The 19,877-nt window shown below is 43.1% G+C and overlaps 3 protein-coding genes across 5 annotated transcripts; 2 read left to right on the top strand and 1 right to left on the bottom strand.

Moving 5' to 3' along the window:
- The first annotated feature begins 16 nt into the window (after positions 1 to 16).
- znf668 (zinc finger protein 668) lies at positions 17 to 3,854 on the top strand. Its single transcript, XM_071392160.1, has 2 exons — positions 17 to 157; positions 775 to 3,854. The coding sequence occupies exon 2, from the start codon at positions 799 to 801 to the stop codon at positions 2,770 to 2,772; it is 1,974 nt and encodes a 657-aa protein (XP_071248261.1). The 5' UTR covers positions 17 to 157; positions 775 to 798; the 3' UTR covers positions 2,773 to 3,854.
- A 131-nt stretch (positions 3,855 to 3,985) lies between these two features.
- Positions 3,986 to 6,488, top strand: gjz1 (gap junction protein zeta 1). The gene has a single exon (XM_071392166.1). The coding sequence runs from the start codon at positions 4,571 to 4,573 to the stop codon at positions 5,276 to 5,278; it is 708 nt and encodes a 235-aa protein (XP_071248267.1). The 5' UTR covers positions 3,986 to 4,570; the 3' UTR covers positions 5,279 to 6,488.
- Positions 6,489 to 8,228: 1,740 nt separating this feature from the next.
- Positions 8,229 to 18,744, bottom strand: LOC139570344 (circularly permutated Ras protein 1-like). Of its 3 annotated transcripts, XM_071392156.1 has the most exons (21): positions 18,633 to 18,743; positions 14,435 to 14,533; positions 14,067 to 14,198; positions 13,567 to 13,803; positions 13,269 to 13,373; positions 13,044 to 13,118; positions 12,794 to 12,867; positions 12,369 to 12,548; positions 12,065 to 12,106; positions 11,784 to 11,873; positions 11,515 to 11,666; positions 11,275 to 11,356; positions 11,050 to 11,180; positions 10,766 to 10,850; positions 10,508 to 10,614; positions 10,079 to 10,197; positions 9,853 to 9,970; positions 9,461 to 9,601; positions 8,916 to 9,009; positions 8,767 to 8,796; positions 8,229 to 8,544 (listed from the first exon to the last, which is right to left on the bottom strand). In XM_071392156.1, exons 2-21 carry the CDS (start codon positions 14,523 to 14,525, stop codon positions 8,455 to 8,457), a joined length of 2,175 nt encoding a protein of 724 aa, XP_071248257.1. In that variant the 5' UTR covers positions 14,526 to 14,533; positions 18,633 to 18,743; the 3' UTR covers positions 8,229 to 8,454. The 3 variants fall into 3 exon arrangements, with proteins under 3 accessions (XP_071248257.1, XP_071248258.1, XP_071248259.1); XM_071392157.1 differs by lacking the exon at positions 11,784 to 11,873; XM_071392158.1 differs by lacking the exons at positions 8,229 to 8,544; positions 8,767 to 8,796 and having other exon boundaries at positions 8,917 to 9,009; positions 9,461 to 9,572; positions 18,633 to 18,744.
- Between the last annotated feature and the right edge of the window lie 1,133 nt (positions 18,745 to 19,877).

Raw genomic sequence — 19,877 nt, 5'->3', positions numbered from 1 at the left:
TGCACTGTTGCACGCTCGAGAATAGCGCTCTCGTCATGGTCCTAAAGCCGTCCTCCTCCACCAACACCAATCACAGGGCTTCACTGTAAACGCAGTTATTGGGGCTTCATATCTGGACATTTTAACTGATCCCGAATGCCCGAACGAAGATAAAAAGGTAAGCAATCGTTTTAATATTATAATACACATTTATTCCAAATACAGATGCGGGGCCATCTCATGCGAGGATGACCCCAGAGGGCGAATGAGCTTGTTCAGCCGGTCCTAAAGCCAGCCATTTTGAGTTTAGCACAAGTACGCTAAAATCGCTTCAATTGCCCATTTTTATTTGAATTCTTGTCTCCTGATATATGCACCCCAGTAATAATTTAACTTGCAAAACGCCCGTTATTTTTTTCAAAGAAATTAGATTTATTTGAGATTCGTGTTTTTCATGCCAACTTCCTTTATAACAAGCGTTTAGTTGAATTGTCCCTGAGGTCCTAATGCCAGCCATTTTGAGATTTACCCCTCCACATTATTAATGAAACGTTGTTCACTAGTTCCCCACTGCTACCTAAGTGCCTTTGTCATGTCCTCTCAGCCAGTACAAATTATATTTGAAAACATGATATAAATGATCTTGGATCGAGTTTCAATCTGCTCACTATTTTATATGATTGTAAAATCATTACTGTCTACTGAACATTTCCCAAGCTTGATTAAGAAATGCATGACAGAATGTGTCATCTTCAGATTCACTTATGTCTTTTTCTTATATTCTAATTTCCTTAGCATCACAAGCATATAACTTAAAGGATGGCCTCTCCCCAGCCTGGCAGCCCACCACCTACAGAGCAAGACACCCCCCTTGCTGAACCGAGTGAGGAGAGCAAAGAGCTGGAGGTAGAGGTGCCCCCTGTAAAAAAGAGAGGCAAAGGCAGACCTCCAAAGAAATCCAAGCATTCTTTCAAATGCTCTGCCTGCCAGGAGGCTTTCAGTAGCCCCTTGGCTCTCCGGAGCCATAAGCTGTCTGCCCACAGTAAGGAGCAGCAGGAGCAAAAACAGCACCCATGCTCTCAGTGCAGCAAAACGTTCCCCAGCAGAGCCCAGCTCTCCAAGCATCAGCGCTCTCACTCGGCTCAGCGCCCCTTTCAGTGCGATCAGTGTCACAAGGCTTACAAGACCCCAACGGAGCTACGCAACCACAGCCGCTCCCATACAGGGGAGAAGCCTTTTGTCTGCACCGAATGCGGCAAGACCTTCATGCAGGCCATATGCCTGCGTATTCACATGACGCAGCACAGCGGCGAGCGGCCATATTCCTGCCCCCATTGCTCCAAGAGCTACCCCACTCTGTCCAAGCTGAAGGTGCACCTGCGCTCTCACACGGGGGAGAAGCCCTATTTTTGTGCCGAGTGCGGGAAGAGCTTTGCCGACCCCTCTGTTTACCGGAAGCACAGGCGCAACCACCAGGGCCATCGGCCCTACTCCTGTGATAAGTGTGGGAAGACGTACACTGAGCTGAAAGACCTGAAGAACCATGAACGGTCTCACACAGGAGAGAAGCCCTACCTGTGTTCAGACTGCGGCAAGGCTTTCTCCCGTTCCTCCTCCCTGGCTTGTCACCTCCGCATTCACTCCCAGAGCAAACCCTACCAGTGTGAGCAGTGTGGCAAAGGCTTCACTCAGCTCTCCTCCTATCAGTCTCACCTGCGCACTCACTCGGGTGAGAAGCCATTCCTCTGCCCGCAGTGTGGGAAGATGTTTTCAGACCCCTCCAGTTTCCGCCGGCACCAGAGGGCCCATTCAGGGTTCAAGCCCTACCCCTGTGACAAGTGTGCCAAGAGATTCCGGCAGCCTGCCGACCTGGCCGTGCATCAGCGGGTGCACTCCGGGCAGCGGCCCTACAAGTGTCAGAGCTGCGACAAGGCGTTTGTGGCGTCCTGGGACCTGCGGCGTCACATGCTGGTGCACACAGGGCTGCGGCCCTTCTCCTGCACGGAGTGCGGCAAGTCCTTTGCCGAGCGCTCCAGTCTCAACAAGCACCGCAGGGTGCACTCCGGCGAGCGCCCATTCAAATGTGACCTGTGCTTCAAGTCGTTCGTGGTCTCCTCCAGCCTACGGAAGCACGAGCGCACTCACCTGGCTGAGAGGCCTGCGCTGCTACCGCAGCAGGCGGTACCTGAGACAGTTGCAGCAGTCTTCCTCGCTCACACCTCCCTCCCCCAGTTCTCCTGTTCACACTGTGACGTCACCTTTGGGACCTGGGAGGAGGTTCAGGCCCATGAGGCTCTTCACACCGTCTCCCCTCTTTCCACCACCGTGGCCCCCCTGCCCATGGGCCCACACGTATGCGCCACCTGCCGGGAGGAGTTTGTACTGCTGTCTGACCTGCAAGCCCACGAGAAGATGCACCCCAAACCGCGACCCCACGTCTGCGACAGCTGCGGCAAAGGTTTCCTCAACAAAGCTGGGTTGCGGAAACACCAGCGGATTCACTCGACCAACCGCAACCACGTCTGCCCCCACTGCAGCAAAGCTTTTCTGTTTGCCGCCTATCTCCGCAAGCACTTACGCACCCACCGCGACCCTCTGCCCACCTTCCCCCTCTCTGACACACACATTGCACACACAGAGCCTCTTCCCTCGCCACCTCCACCCATTGAAGTTTCCTCGTCTACTCTTGAACCTGGTGCAATTTGTCTGACTATACCGGTGACGATTCCAGTGACTGTTCCTGTGACCTTTCAGACCACGCCCATGTATATCGATAAGGAAGGCCGACTCTGAAAAGACCATAACTGTTTGTGTTGAATGAATTATGACTCAACAGCCAGATGCCTTGAATATTTTGAACAATAGTATGGTTAAAAAATGGCTTAATTCCCATCCTTGAACAAAGGTTATTGATAGCCTATTTGATAACAATTTGAAATAATGAGACTTTTCACTTTAAATTGCCCTCAACTGTTTTGTGTGTAGGATGACATGTATTTGGGATTTAAAATGTGTTATTTATGCTATATAATGTACATTATGTTTTATACTATACGAACCTGACATCTGTCATCAACTTATTTCAAATTTCATTATCATGATTTGTTCATAAGAATGTATTGTTTTGTGTCATAGGCTATACACTGAGTATACCAAATATTAGGAACACCTTCCTAATATTGAGTTGCACCCCCCCCGTTTGCCCTCAGAACAGTCTCAATTTGTCAGCCATGGACTCTACAAGGTGTCGAAAGCGTTTCACAGGGTTTTCTGGCCCATGATGACTCCAATGCTTCCCACAGTTGTGTCAAGTTGGCTGGATGAACTTTGGGTGGTGGACCATTCTTGATACAAACGAGAAACTGTTGAGAGTGAAAAACCCAGCAGTGTTGCAGTTGACAAACCGGTACACCTCACACCTACTACCATACTCTGTTCAAAGGTAGCTTAAATATTTTGTCTTGCCCATTCACCCTTTGAATGGCACACATACACAATCCATGTCTCAAGGCTTAAAAATCATTCTTTAACTTGTCTCCTCCCCTTCATCTTCACTGATTAAAGTGGATTTAACAAGTGACATCAATAAGGGATCATAGGTTTCACCTAGATCCACTTGGTCAGTCTGTCATGGAAAGTGCAGGTGTTCTTAATGTTTTGTGAACTCAGTGTATATTGATTAGTGTGTAGGCTAAACTACTCATCCTAATTCCACAGTTAGGTCATTTATGTCTAAACATAGGCTATAACATTGTTTGAGTCATGATATTAAGTCATCTTTTTTTTCCCATGGACTGTTGGGTATTTTGATTTCTATTCAGTTCTCATAATTTTTGCGATGGAATATGTAAGTAAACAATTTACTTCGTAGCATTGATGGACTGAAGTTGCTTTCTTGTGAAATGGCTCTTTTTAAGAAAAACCTGAATGCCTAAATTGACCTGTTGGAGAAGAATCATCGTGTCTTATGCCTAATAATATGCAATTACATATGACATACGTTCAGGGTATATGATAACATCATATTACAGTTAGACTCAAATACATATAATAGTTGCCTATGGTATCATCAAAAGCATGATGATAACAAAGAATAGAACCATATTTTCAACCAAAACACCTGACACACAGACTTATACAAACAATAGTTTAAAAAGGGAGGGTCACTGAGGAAAAAAGAGAAGTACCATTGGGTTGAGTCAGCAGAATAAAAGGTGAGACATGGTAACACTGATGTTGATGACAATGCCATTTTACAACCTAATAAAAGGTTTTCAACAGACATACTTTGAAGTTCATGGAAATGACTTTTAACGGTAAGTTGGCATCTCCTATTATTACAGCAGCTATATGTCAAATACACCAGGGGAAAGTGTTGAAATTAAAGTGTGGTTGTAAGCATATTTGGATATTTATTGTAATCTTACAACATTTCTTATAACGTTGAATATTATTGTTGACAAAATAATTTTTTATTGCTCTGCAATGCAAATATGTGAACATGTATCTTGATACATTGCCCGATGTGGTACCTTTCTTCTCTTGCTAGATCACTGCTACAGTAGTTTCATAACAAAGACGAGCAGACATAATGGCAGCCATCGTAACAGGGCTCATCCCAATCCTCCGCACGGCAGTGGACACCACTACCACCTACAAGTGCCGCTCGCTGTGGTTTGGCTTCCTCTGCATGCGCCTGGTGGTTCTGTTCGTGACCGAGATGCCCTGGTTCAAGCTGGACGCGGACTTCAGCTGTAACACCACCCAGGACTTGTGCACCCGAGGCTGCTTCAATCAACACTTTGACAAGCCTGTCATGGTAGCCTGGAACTTCTTCTTCATCCTCCTCGTCATGTCTGTGCTCCTCATGGAGCTCTTTGCCTCCCACCTCCGCTCTGCTGCCCAGAAGAGGAGTTCCCGGCAAAGGAAAACTACCGGGGAGTTGGAGGCCCAGGGGAAGAGTGTCAGTGTGGCTGAATCTGAACCCCCAGAGAAGATGGTGATTGATCTCCACAAAGACAGGGGCACTGTGGGCTTCTACCTGCTCAGCACCGTGCTGCGTATTATGGTGGAGGTCTGGTTTGTCTATGTGCTTCTGTCCTGGAACCTACCTAAAGTAGATGAAGGACCATTCAAGTGTAAGTCAGCTATCTGCCCAGAGATACATATTTGCTTGGTGAGGGCGGCACCAGAGAAACGTATGTCTATCTATGCTTTAGCCTCTGTTTCAGGCTTGGTCATTGTAACTTCCGTCTATTTCTGTTTGTACTCTATTTTCCACTACCTCTGTAAATTTTGAGACTGCAGGGAACCCACACTGGACCTTTTTAACTATAAATGTGTAATGTGTAGGTGTAACATTGGATTTACAGTTTTCTTTTTTTTATCATGTGTCATGTCTGTGCCAGCTTAAAAGGCTAATAATGCTAAATAATCTGTCCAGGTTTCCTACGTTCTCATTCTTGGCAGCAGTTTTTACTGTTCAAACTATGCTTATGGGTGTAGAAACACCTATCTGATGGTGTGTCTGAGTCAGGCATTTCTAGTGCTTTTTGGTCAGGGTGAAAATACATGCTAATCTAGAGAGGGAGTGTTACAGTGCCTTCAGAAAGTATTCACACCACTTGACTTTTTCCACATTTTGTTGTGTTACAGCCTGATTTTAAAATTGATTAAATTTAGATTTTTTTGTCACTGGCCTAAACACAATACCTCCTAATATCAAAGTGGAATATCAAAGTCATTTATCAATGACCAGCTCATCTCTACCCCACACATTCAATTATCTGTAATGTCCCTCAGTCGAGCAGTGAATTTCAAACACAGATTCAACCACAAAGACCAGGGATGTTTTCCAATGCATCGCAAAGAAGGGCACCTATTGGTAGATGGGTCAAAATAAAAAAAGCAGACATTGAATATCTCTTTGAGCATGAAGTTATTAATTACACTTTGGATGGTGTCAATACACCCAGTCACTACAAAGATACAGGCGTTCTTCCTAACTCAGTTGCCGGAGAGGAAGGAAACCGCTCAAGAATATCACCATGAGGCCAAAGGTGACTTAAAACAGTTACAGAGTTGAGTGGCTGTGATAGGAGAAAGCTGAGGATGGATCAACAACATTGTAGTTACTCCACAATACTACCCTAATTGACAGAGGGAAAATAAGGAAGGAGGAAGGAAGCCTGTACAAAGTACAAATATTCAAAAACATGCATCCTGTTTGCAACAAGGCACTAACGTAATACTGCAAAAGAAATTGGCAAAGCAATTCACTTTTTGTCCGAAATACAAAGTGTTAGAGTGCATTCGTATTCAGACCCCTTGACTTTCTCTACATTTTGTTACCTTACAGGCTTATTCTGAAATTGATTAAATAAAACATTTTCTCCTCAATCTACACACAATACCCCATAATGACAAAGCGAAAACAGGCTATTTAGAAAACATCTAAACAATTAAAAAACAGAAATACCTTATTTACATAAGTATTTAGACCCACTCAACATTGAACTCAGGTGCATCCTGCTTCCATTAATCATCTTGAGATGTTTCTACACCTTGATTGGAGTCCACCTGTGGTAAATTCAATTGATTGAACATGATTTGGAAAGGCACACACCTGTCTATATAAGGTCTCACAGTTGACAGTGCATGTCAGAGCAAAAAACAAGCCATAAGGTCGAAGGAATTGTCTGTAGAGCTCCGAAACAAGATTGTATCGTGGCACAGATCTGGGGAAGGGTACCAAAACATTTCTCTAGCATTGAAAGTCCCCAAGAACACAATGGCCTCCATCATTCTTAAATGGAAGAAGTTTTGGGGAGAAGGGCCTTGATCAGGGAGGTGATCAAAAACCTGATGGTCTCTCTGACAGAGCTCCAGAGTTCCTTTGTGGAGATGGGAGAACTTTCCAGAAGGACAACCATCTCTGCAGCACTCCACCAATCAGGCCTTTATGGTAGAGTGGCCAGACAGAAACCACTCCTCTGTAAAAGGCAGATGACAGCCCGCTTAGAGTTTGCCAAAAGGCACCTAAATGGCTCTCTGACCATGAGAAACAAGATTCTCTGGTCTGATGAAACCAAGATTGAACTCTTTCGCCTAAGTGCCAAATATTACGTCTGGAGGAAACCTGCCACCATCCCTACGGTGAAGCATGGTGGTGGCAGCATCATGCTGTGGGGATGTTTTTCAGGGGCAGGAACTGGAAGACTAGTCAGGCTTGAGGGAAAGATAAACGGAGCAAAGTACAGAGAGATCCTTGATGAAAACCTGTTCCAGAGTGCTCAGGAACTCTGACTGGGGCGAAGGTTCACCTTCCAACAGGACAACGACCCTAAACACATAGCCAAGACAACGCAGGAGTGGCTTCGGGACAAGTCTTTGAATGTCCTTGTGTGGCCCAGCCAGAGCCCGGACTTGGAACCCGATCGAACATCTCTGGAGAGATCTGAAAATAGCTGTGCAGCAATGCTCCCCATCCACCCTGACAGAGCTTGAGAGGATCTGTAGAGAAGAATAGGAGAAGCTCCCCAAATACAGGTGTGCCAAGCTTGTAGCGTCCTACCCAAGAAGACTCAAGGCTGTAATCGCTGCCAAAGGTGCTTCAACAGAGTACTAAGTAAAGGGTCTGCTTTCCACCAGACACTGGGAGATGAATGACCTGAAGGACAATAACCTGAAACATAACACCAAATCTACACTGGAGTTGTTTACCCAGAAGAAAGTGAATGTTCCTGAGTGGCCGAGTGACAGTTGACTTAAATCTACTTGAAAATCTACGACAAGACCTGAAAATGGTTGTCTAGCAATTATCAACAACCAATTTGACAGAGCTTGAAGAATTTTGAAAAGAATAGTGGGCAAATGTTGTGCAATCCAGGTATGGAAAGCTCTTAAGAGACTTACCCAGAAAGAGTCACAGCTGTAATTGCTGTCAAAGGGGCTCCTACAAAGTATTGACTCAGGGTTGTGAATACTTATGAAAATTAGATATATATTTATTTCATTTTCAAGACATCTGCAACATTTTCTAAGAACATGTTTTCAGTTTGTCATTATGCGGTATTGTGTGTAGATGGGTGATATCGATTGAATACATTTTGAGTGCAGGCTGTAACACAACAAATTGTGGAATAAGTCAAGGGGTATGACTATATTCTGAAGGCACCGTAGGTACAAACTCATTTCACTTTCTATGTGCCATCGCAGTTCTGACATGACGTTCTGATAGTGTGCATAGATAAGAACAGAGGCAAGTTTTATTATTTCTTTGGAAAAGTTGTTTTTACAAATAGAATGAACAAGTACAATATCGACAGTTAATGCTATTTTAAATAATATATTTCCAGATGTAGAATTTTTGTTAGATACATGAATTAGTCAGATTTGTGCATAAATAGGCCTCCCCAGAAGTCGGTAGGACTTGAATAACTTCCAAGGATATCAGGCATAGTCAGTAGCCACCAATCAGTGTTGGTGCTTTTCCTTCAGTGAAATAGGCCTCCTGTTGCTGTTCTTCATGCTGTACAGCAGTGCAGCACCCATGTCTGTTAGAGACTGAAGCAGAGAGCGATATGAAGGAGGGAGATTAGCAGGGTAGACTAGAGGAAGTTAGGGGGTAATATTTGGATAGGAGCTTGAGATTGCGAAGGGAAAATAGCATGATTTGTGTTTCTGAATAGTACATTAGATATTACCATAGAGGCAATTGTAGTCTGGTGAAAATATGTTGTAATGTTCATATCAGGGTCCTATATCGATGGATATGTTATACATTACCTGCAGTGTATCCGAACCTATGGATTGTCTCTAAGATGGAAAAAAACCAATGACAATTAGTCTTCAATTACTGAACAGAATGTATTAAAGAATGCACCATCATCTTACACAGTTTCACAATCGTCTCAATACTGCACACACAGACCTACCCTTGTGTAGTTTTGTAGGCAGTTGTGTATAGGGTCCATGGTTTTAAGCCATTTTGAATAAATCAGTTTGTCTTCTGCACTTCTATCATACTCCCTGAAAAGGTAAAAGACAAGCATGTTGTCACGTATACACGAATACAAGTTGACAAATGCCTATGTACAGCAGAATTGACCAGCCAACACACAAGCACAAACGTGTGCATGCTCATACACGTATTCGCACTCTCGCTCACCCACACACACAAAAACAGGCCTTGTTCACTCATGTGAATCCGGCTGTCAGTCTCACTCACTAATTAGCGCCCATTCTGAGGCTCTGCCTCCACACACACACCCAGGCACGCGCGCACACACCCAGGCGCGCGCGCGCGCACGCACACACACACACACACACAACACACACACACACACACACACACACACACACACACACACACACACACACACACACACACACACACACACACACACACACACACACACACACACACACACACACACACGTTTTGCTGTCCGTCAACCTTCTCACTAAATCATTCACTCACAGGGCTCTCTCCATCAGTTCCCTCTGTGTCTCCCCCTCACTCTTTGCGTCTTGGAAGCGGCCCCTGACAGCTAGAGCGGCGCTGGCCTGGGATGAGTTGAGCTGAATGATGGCTAGAAACAGAGAGGAGAGGACCACTGAGCTGAGAGGGAGAGGAGAGAGGGTTACAGTGTTCGGTTACTACCACGACTCCTAACATGGTTGTCATCATCATTATTATCCTATCACATTGTTTAGCAAATGGAGTGGATTGTGATGTGTAAACACATTTCTATAATTCTTTGACTTTAACTAGTCTTTCTGGTAGATAAACTGGCAACAAAAGGCATTTCTGAATTCACATGTCATGAATGCTGGAAAACGCTTGAGTGAGTTCTGGACGTGTCCCATTACCTGTCATCAGTCACCTCTTTATCAGCAGTCAGCACTCTGAGCATACTGTGTCCATCCTTCTGTCTGTATCTCAGCTGCAGCTGAACAGACACACGGCCACCTGCCATTGGGGCTGACACTAAACGTCAGAGAAAGAAAAAAAATATTACAAATGTATTCCTCTGTGAACTTGGTCCCCAATCCTTAAATCATTGACTGGTCCGCCTCCTCATCCCTCTGTTCTCACCCTCTCCCTGTGAGCCGTGTTCCCTCGCTCCAAATTGAAAGGTGATTTCTGTGTCTGATGCCACATTGCCCACCTCTCTGGTCACCCTGTTCCCAGCATCTCTCTCTCCTTTCACACACCTGGCGGAAGAGCGAATGAGGGCGAGAGATGAAGGCCTTTTCCAGTCAAATCAGGGATCTCTGTTCAAATGTGTCGCTGGTGTGACAGTGCTAGATTTGCCATTTACAATTTATGATTGTCAATTCACCCCCAAAAAATGATTGAGGATGAGCATGCAACTGGTGTTCCTAAGCATTTAAACCACTTAATTTTAAATACTGATGGTGACGTACACATTACGAATGCATTATACATATACAAACATCTACCCACACACATACTATATTTGAAAATACACATGAATATACAGATGCTTAATTCAACACTTACAGAGTTGTGGGAAGCAGCAAAGTCACACTACAGTGTGTCGCTATCGTCCTGTTCTCTATAATCTCCTCAAATTCAGTGTATAGTTCATGTGGACTTGCTATCACCACCTAGGGGGAAAGGATGACACGTACAGTACCATATTAAAAGACACATATTGAACAATGGACTCTGATCACATACGGGCCAAATAGGATTGTAGCTCAATGACATACACAGCACAAAGGAGAGTAATACAAGATTATTTATTGTATCTCATACCTTTCCGCTTGTGCGGTCTGCTAGTCTCCCCAGCTCATCAAGTCTGCAGTCTGTCCCCTCGATAGCCAACACTGATACTGTCACCCTAGGAGAGAAAGGGTTACATACTGTAAGCACTTGCTTATAATATTCAATAACTGAAAATCACTTATGTTAACACCTAAAAGGCTATCAACATAGTCTGTAGGAAAATGAGCTATTTCAAGGTAAAATAGGTTCTCCACTGTGATGCTCAAATAGAAGTGAAAATGTAGCTAGTGAAGATAGTACAGAGTTGCACCGACCCCTGGCTAGCAGCGTACTCCCCCAGGTCATGGTAGAAGATAGTGGAGGAGAGGCAAGGTCGAGCATCAATGCCCTCCACCTCCAGATTCCCCAGGTCTGTGTTGGCCTTTCCATCTGTGCAGATGATCACCTTGGAAGAGGGCAATACATTATATTGGTACTACATCATAAACAAAACAGATGCAGTATGTATTCAGAGCACTGGAACTATGGGACTGACTGACCTTCGACCCTGGTTGCCGAGAAGCCATCGCTATGGCTACAAGAGAAGCCGGACCTAAAGCCGTGGCACCACTCTCAGACAATCTTTTAATGAAAAGAGGAAGTGACAACATACCATTATTTTATTTTATTATTACTTCATTGGACCAGTTTGAATGAGTCCATGGCTTATTTGCTCTTGGACCACATGGGCCCTTGAATTAAAATGTAGAGTTTGTTTTTATTGCCCCTTTCAACATTACCCCAGAATCTCTCTCTGTAGACAGTCCCTGGTCCTGGAGAGGGGGGGTGGGCTGGGGAAGCTGAACGCTGCTTCCTTAAGGTATTCACTGTCAATCAACTCCGCACCCCGCAAAAAACGTGAGGTGAACTCGTCATATCCATGCAGAGTCACCTGTCAAGACAAACATCAGTGGATGACCTTAAGATACAGATGAAAACAACTTCAGATTTACACCCAACTATTGGATGAATGCATCCAAATATTGAATCCAAATCAGTAATATTGAACCTGATTGTTGAACGTGATGAGTCCTACTCGCATGTGTGGTTGTGTTTCACTCAGCTTCCGAACACTCTGTAACACTGCTTCCTGAACAAACTGGTTTAAAATCCGCATTGGTGTTATCATTACCAGCATGTACACAACCACAGACCATTATCAATTCTAGCAAAGCAAATGATTGTGAATCTGCCACTGCATATTTCATTTACTGGTAGTTACTACGATCATCACAGTATCTCCCCAAATGTATCCACTTATGCCCATTTAAATAATCAAAGATGGTTGACCTGAAGACGTGACCTGTAGAGTGGCTGTTTTCCTTCCAACACCTGGCACAAGAAAAAGAGAGAATTTCACTGCTCATCTCAATCTCCCAAAGAGGGTTGTAGTCAGTATATACTGTGGCCAGTATAAATGGTCAGAAATACAGCTTCAACCAGCACTGAATGTGAAGCTACTTAAATTAGAAAAATATAGATTTTACAGAACAAAATTGATTATAGAGGTATCCCTATCACATTTATTCTAATCTAACCTTACAGAGCCTGGGGAAAACACTAACAAATAACACTAATGGTCTTGTGTTCATACCTGGGAGGTGATACTCATGGACGCTGAGATGTCGATACAGAACAGGAGCAGTGTGTCTGTAAGGGTCAGGGCCTTGTCACCAGGGGTCAACAGAAAGACACTGTCCTGGCAACCGAGACAGATTGCAGATGAGGAGGTAGGTGGTTCCAATGATGACTGGCAAAAATAACAGACATTCACCTGTAGAGCAACAGAGGGATGATGGAAAGGCAGTTGTTTGAGAGAAATTGTACCTTCAGTAGTCATGAATTACAATAAGTAGTAGGTATAACTTAATTGAGATTGATTGTAGGTCTACCATTATTGTTGAATCATTTGGAAGGCATGAAGTTAGAATCATAATAGTGATTACCGCTTGACCACTGTGATTATTTTATCATATTGCGTAGGATTCATGTTCAAGAGAGTGTGAAAGGTCAAACTACCACATTGTCATACAAGGAGTCCAGCACAGAGCCACACTGGGAGCAGCAGGTGGGCTCTCCCTCTATGGTGAACACTGTGATTGGACACACGTTGGTCAACACAGACAAGCAAGTTAGACTGTGACATACCGAGAGGACAGTATAAAAGTCAGGAGTATCACACAGAGAGACAGTGAAAAATCAGGTCAAAGGCATTGACTATCATATACCAAACATTATCTCAGAATGATAGCAGGAATAGTCCACTGACCGTTTTCCTCTGATATCAGCTCCCCCAAACTGACTAGGATCACATTTGGATTCCCCACCAATGGTTCCCTTGATCCTGTGTAGTAAATGGCCATTAGTAGGTGCAATTGTGCTTTGTATCTTTATTTATGAGAGCCTACATTTTTTTTATTTTCAATGAGGAATTATCTAATGACCTGTGAAGATACTGTATACTAATGGATGTCCATAATGAAACAGGATTTACTGGAGGATGAAGAGGAAGACTTTGAGGAGGAGAAAGAATCAGGCAACAGAACTAGGTATTCTGGACAGGACCTCATAAAGGAAGGTCTTGGTGGCAAGGCTGGAGCTAGAAGTAGAGAGAATCATGTTTTTCAACTCTGGTTGTAGTCATAATCTTCATCACATCTTTATCATCACATGCAAGACTGTTTGTTTTGTTGGCATCTTAAGATGTGAATTGCCTGAATGGTGGTATGGTCTGACAATACTAGCTTTGAGCCTAACAATGAATGTCTCTTGACAGGACATTAACCAGTCACCTGACTTCTGTGCAGATCCACTGCTGCCGGTGGTGTTTGGATGCTTCATCTCTTCCCCACTGCCTTCTGGGATATTGTATGAGTAGTCTGGATCCCATGGATGACTCCCAATGTCTGGTTCCTTCTTTGGAAGGTCATAGGTCAGCCTCTGGCTATTGGAAGGGAGAAGGGAAGGTGGGCCTGGGATTGGCTGGACGCAAGCAGGCGATTGAGATCGCATGAATGGGGGGAGCAGAGCTGGGGAAGGTGGAAATGGACACAATGTTAGCCACAATCTCAAGAGTTCACTCATGACTTTTGAGACACTGAAATTGAACTGTATATCCTAAAAATGACATTATACATAGAATTCCCCAGTACAGTGATGCTAGGCAAACCTGCCCATTGAGTTGTTTGAGATGTGAGCTGTTGGGGCTAGCCTGGAACATCCCCTCCTCTTCTCATATGGAAGGCTGAATTCTCATACAATGGCAAGGGGTTGGGAGCTGTCTTCACCTCACCATTTTTAAAAGATTTCTCAGTGATTCTCTGTTCTGGAGAGTGGTGTTGTTGTTTTTGTAGTTCTGGGTAGGGTGCTGGAGGAGGAGGGGGAGGACTGCGGGGACGGATTCTGTTTGGGGGAGGAAGGAGAGCTGGGAGAGATGAGAGACAGGGCATTGTTAATGTTAATGTCTACTACACAGGATTCATTAATGAACTGGCAGGACAGTGTTTGGGCAGCAACGGGCATTCGGACAGGACGGGGATTCACTGACAGGACATTCACTGACAGGACATTCACTGACAGGACAGTGTTTGGGCAGCAACGGGCATTCGGACAATGTTAGTAAGATTTCATTTGAAGTGTGTCTGAAAAATTATAACTCACCTGAACGTTTAACTGCAATTTGTGGTTTCGTTTGGACTTCCCTCTGATAGGTTGATGGAGGGACATAAACAAACCCACAGGCAAACTCCATTGGTGGTCCTACCACATAAGCAGGGATAATCAACTAGATTCAGCCACAGGCCAATGGTCAGGACGCAGGAACATAATTACAAATAATTTGTACACTGCAAATTGACCGCAAGAAGACCAAACAGATATGATATTTGACTAAAACATAATAATTTCAAACCTTACTTACATTTGTATGTGATCACATACATCTCTCTATTATGCGTGTGAAAACGTTGGAACTTGGAGCTGATTTGATGGTGTTTTTATAGTCTTTTATGTCCAATTTATTTATTTTTTATCCCCTCAGCAGCCTTCACTGAGATATATATATATATATATATACAGTACCAGTCAAACGTTTGGACACACCTACTCATTCAAGGGTTTTTATATATTGTAGAATAGTAGTGAAGACATCAAAACTATAAAATTACACATATGGAATCATGTAGTAACCAAAAAAGAGTTAAACAAATCAAAATATATTATATATTTGAGCTTCTTTAAAGTAGCCACCCTTTGCATTGATTACAGCTTTGCACAATCTTGGCATTCACTCAACCAGCTTCACCAGTTAGTCACCTGGAATGCATTTCAATGAACAGGTGTGCCTTGTTAAAAGTTAATTTGTGTAATTTCTTTCCTTCTTAATGCATTTGAGCCAATCAGTTGTGTTGTGAAAAGGTAGGGGTTGTATACAGCACTATTTGTTATAGTCCATATTATGTCCATATTATGGCAAGAACAGCTTAAATAAGCAAAGAGAAACGACAGTCCGTCATTACTTCAAGACATGAAGGTCAGTCAGTTTCTTCAAGTGCAGTCGCAAAAACTATCAAGCACTATGATGAAACTGGCTCTCATGAGGACTGCCACAGGAAAGGAAGACCCAGAGTTACCTCTGCTGCAGAGGATACGTTCATTAGAGTTAACTAGGTGAACGGATGATCTGAGCATGTGTGGTTCCCACCGTGAAGCATGGAGGAGGAGGTGTGATGGTGTGAGGGTGCTTTTCTGGTGACAATGTCGGGATTTATTTAGAATTTAAGGCACACTTAACCAGCATGGCTACCACATCATTCTGTAGCGATACACCATCCCATCTGGTTTGCGATTAGTGGGACTATAACTTGTTTTTCAACAGGACAATGACCCAAAACACACCTCCAGGCTGTGTAAGGGCTATTTGACAAATAAGGAAAGTGATGGAGCACTGCATCAGATGACCTGGCCTGCACAATCAACTGACATCAACTGAATTCAGATGAGTTGGACCACAGAACGAAGGAAAAGCAGCCAGCAAGTGCTCAGCATATGTGGGAACTCCTTGAAGACTGTTGGAAAAGCATTCCTTATGAAGCTGGTTGAGAGAATGCCAAGAGTGTGCAAAGCTGTCATCAAGGCAAAGGGTGGCTATTTTGAATCATCTCAAATATGAAATACATTTTGATTTCTTTAACACTTTTTTGGGTATAACATGATTCCATATGTGTTATTTCATCGTTTTGATGTATTTGGCAGCAATTACAGCTGTAAGTATGTCTGGGCAAGTCTCTAAGAGCTCTGCACACCTGGATTGCACAATATTTGCACATTATTCTTTTAAAAATTCTTCATGTTCTGTCAAGTTGATAGTCGCTCGTTGCTAGACAACCCTTTTCAAGTCTTGCCAAAGATTTTGAGCCGATTTAAGTCAAAACTATAACACGGCCACTCAAGAACATTCAATGTCATCTTGGTATGAAACTCCAGTATATATTTGGCCTTGTGTTTTAGGTTATTGTTCTGCTGAAAGGTGAATTTGTCTCCCAGTGTCTGTTGGAAAGCAGACTGAACCAGGTTTTCCTCTAGGATTTTTCCTGTGCTTAGCTCTATTCCGTTTATTTTTATCCTACAAAACTACCTAGTCCTTGCCAATGACAAGCATACCGATAAAATGATGCAGCCACGGCCGTGCTAGAAAATATGAAGAGTGCTACTCAGTGATGTGTTGTGTTGGATTTGTCCCAAACATAATGCTTTGTATTCAGGACATAAAGTTCATTTCTTTGCCACATTTTTTGTAGTTTTACTTTAGAGCCTAATTGCAAACAGGATGCATATTTTGGAATATTTTTATTCAGTACAGGCTTCCTTTTTTTCACTCTGTCAGTTAGATTACTATTGTGGAGTAACTACAATGTTGATCCATCCTCAGATTTCTCCTATCACAGACATGTGTAACTGTTTTAAAGTCACCATTGGCCTCATGGTGAAATCCCTGAGCGGTTTTCTTCCTCTCCAGCAACTGAGTTAGGAAGGACGCCTGTATCTTTATAGCGACTGTGTCACGTTCCTGACCTGTTTTTCCTTTTTCTTGTATTTATTTAGTTGGTCAGGGCGTGAGTTGGGGTGGGCTGTCTATGTGTGATTTTCTATGTTGGGGTTTTGTGTTCGGCCTGGTATGATTCTCAATCAGAGGCAGCTGTCAATCGTTGTCCCTGATTGAGAATCATACTAAGGCAGCCGGGGTTTCACGTGTGTTTTGTGGGTGTTTGTATCTCGTGTCAGTGTTCGTGCCACACGGGACTGTTTTCGGTTTTGTCACGTTTGTTGTTTTGTATATTTTCATTAAATAATGACCACTTTCCACTCTGCGTCTTGGTCCGATCCATGCTCCTCCTCGTCTGAGGAGGAGAACGACTTCGACAACCGTTACAGACTGGTTTTATTGATACACCATCCAAAGTGTAATTAATAACTTTACCATGCCTTGGTTTTTGTTGTTGAATCTGTGTTTGAAATTCAATGCTCGACTGACGGACCTTACAGATAATTGTATGTGTGGGGTACAGGGATGAGGTTGTCATAAAAAAATCATGTTAAACTCTATTATTGCCTCCTGAGTGACGCAGCGGTCTAAGGCACTGATTTACAGTCCTTGAGGTGTCACTACAGATCCAGGTTCGATCCCAGGCTATGTCACAGCCGGCCATAACCGGGAGACCCATGAAGTGTCGCACAATTGGCCCAGCGTCGTCCGGGTTAGTAGAGGGTTTGGACGGCCGGGTTTTCGTTGTTCCATTGCGCTCTAGCAAGTCCTTGTGGCGGGCCGGGCACCTGCAAGCTGAATCCGGTCGCCAGCTGGATGGTGTTTCCTCTGACACATTGGTGCGGCTGGCTACCAGGTTAAGTGAGCAGTGTGTCAAGAAGCAGTGCGGCTTGGCAGGGTCGTGTTTCGGAGGACGCATGGCTCTTGACCTTCATCTCTCCCGAGTCCGTAGGGGAGTCGCAGCGATGGGAAAAGACTGTAACTACCAATTGTACATTACGAAATTGGGGAGAAGGGGTAAAAGTAAAAAAACAAAAACATTTTTACTCTTATTGCACACAGAATGAGTCCATGCAACTTATTATGTGACTTGTTAATCTATTTTTTACTCCTGAACTTATTTAGGCTTGCCGTAACAAAGCGTTTGAATACTTATTGACTCAAGATCTTTCAGCTTTTCATTTTTTATTCATTTGTACAACTTTTGAAAAACATAATTCCGCTTTAACATTATGGTGTGTTGTGTGTAGGCCAGTGACGAAATATCTCAATTTAATCAATTTTAAATTCCGGCTGTAACAACAAAATGTGGTAAAAGTGATAAGGTGTTAATACTTTCTGAAGGTACTATATATACAGAAAACTTGGTGTGCCAAATAAAATCATAGCAGGCCAAATTTGGCTACCGGACCGTCAGTTGGGGTACCCTAACCTAAGGTAAGGACATGGACATTAAAACACATCAAACCAGTCACCAGGATGTAGACACTTCTATCACATTGTCAAACTCTTATTTCTAAGCCTTTGTATGTCATTGTGATCTTGAATAAATCTTAATTTATGGCATCCGATGCAAGCTATTTACAATTAGATTACAACACTGATGCAAACACACCCATAGGATGTAGTATTACCAGTCAATACTAGTCAATACTACTAATACTATTACCATGTAGTATTGCCAGTCAAGCTCCAGAAGATATATTGGTAACACAGTAACTAATGTTAACACAGCTCTGTGGAAAGAATGGTCAAGTACAGGATAAGATACATTGACATTGCATTCAATGAGTCATACAAATGAGTCTTACTTACGTATGCAAAGCCTTGTGAACAGTGACGGTTCAAACTTGAGTTACTCCCAGTCTGAAGTGTTAGGAGTGAGTGAGTGATGACATCACTCCTTCTCTGTGTTATAATGTAAAAGAAAAACCTGTTTAACAAGTTTGTCCAATGGAGTGTATAAATAATGTAACATGGAATGGAAACAAAACACACACACACAGCATTGTAGTAAAGTCAGTGTAGAGATTGCAGTGGACATTGCGTTGTTCCACCTTGTGAATATTCATGTTTGTAAAAGTTTATGTTCAGGGAGGGAATCAGCACAGATCAGACAGGTTTGAACATTGACCCTTAACACATACAGCACCAGTCAAAAGTTTGGACACACCAACTCATTCCAGGGTTTTTCTTCATTTTTAGTATTTTCTCCATTGTAGAATAATAGTGACGGCATCAAAACTATGAAATAACACATATGGAATCATGTAGTAACCAAAAAAGAGTTAAACAAATCAAAATATATTATATATTTGAGCTTCTTTAAAGTAGCCACCCTTTGCATTGATTACAGCTTTGCACAATCTTGGCATTCACTCAACCAGCTTCACCAGTTAGTCACCTGGAATGCATTTCAATGAACAGGTGTGCCTTGTTAAAAGTTCATTTGTGGAATTTCTTTCCTTCTTAATGCGTTTGAGCCAATCAGTTGTGTTGTGACAAGGTAGGGGTTGTATACAGAAGATAGCCCTATTTGGTAAAGGCCAAGGCCATATTATGGCAAGAACAGCTCAAATAAGCAAAGAGAAACAACAGTCCATCATTACTTTAAGACATGAAGGTCAGTCAATACGGAACATGTCAAGAATTTTTGAAAGTTTCTTCAAGTGCAGTCGCAAAAACCATCAAGCGCTATGATGAAACTAGCTCTCATGAGGACCACCACAGGAAAGGAAGACCCAGAGTTATCTCTGCTGCAGAAGAAAAGTTCATTAGAGTTACCAGCCTCAGAAATTGCAGCCCAAATAAATGCTTCACAGAGTTCAAGTAACAGACACATCTCAACATCAACTGGTCAGAGGAGACTGCGTGAATCCGGCCTTCGTGGTCGAATTGCTGCAAAGAAACCACTACTAAAGGACACCAATAACATCAACTTTTTCACAATACGCTTTTTTTGTGGGGGCAGGATAATTAACGAAAAGGCAACTCTAATGAACTTTGATCGCTTTTGTTATAATTTTTACATAGCAAAAAGTGACAATTATTTTGCATGCA

The sequence above is a fragment of the Salvelinus alpinus genome, chromosome 3 (assembly GCF_045679555.1).
Source record: "Salvelinus alpinus chromosome 3, SLU_Salpinus.1, whole genome shotgun sequence".
Taxonomy (NCBI): domain Eukaryota; kingdom Metazoa; phylum Chordata; class Actinopteri; order Salmoniformes; family Salmonidae; genus Salvelinus; species Salvelinus alpinus.
The sequence above is the reverse complement of the archived record's forward strand: the minus strand, read 5'-3'. Positions and strand labels throughout refer to the sequence as shown.

Excerpts from the sequence above, each read along its gene's own strand:
- LOC139570344 (XM_071392156.1), bottom strand. The coding sequence starts at position 14,525 with ATGGAGTTTGCCTGTGGGTTTGTTTATGTCCCTCCATCAACCTATCAG. Across the intron at positions 12,107-12,368 it reads CCATGAGTATCACCTCCCAG|GTGTTGGAAGGAAAACAGCC; the intron begins GTATGAACACAA and ends TTCTTGTGCCAG. Across the intron at positions 9,010-9,460 it reads GAACTGATGGAGAGAGCCCT|GGAGTATGATAGAAGTGCAG; the intron begins GTGAGTGAATGA and ends TTACCTTTTCAG.
- znf668 (XM_071392160.1), top strand. The coding sequence starts at position 799 with ATGGCCTCTCCCCAGCCTGGCAGCCCACCACCTACAGAGCAAGACACC.
- gjz1 (XM_071392166.1), top strand. The coding sequence starts at position 4,571 with ATGGCAGCCATCGTAACAGGGCTCATCCCAATCCTCCGCACGGCAGTG.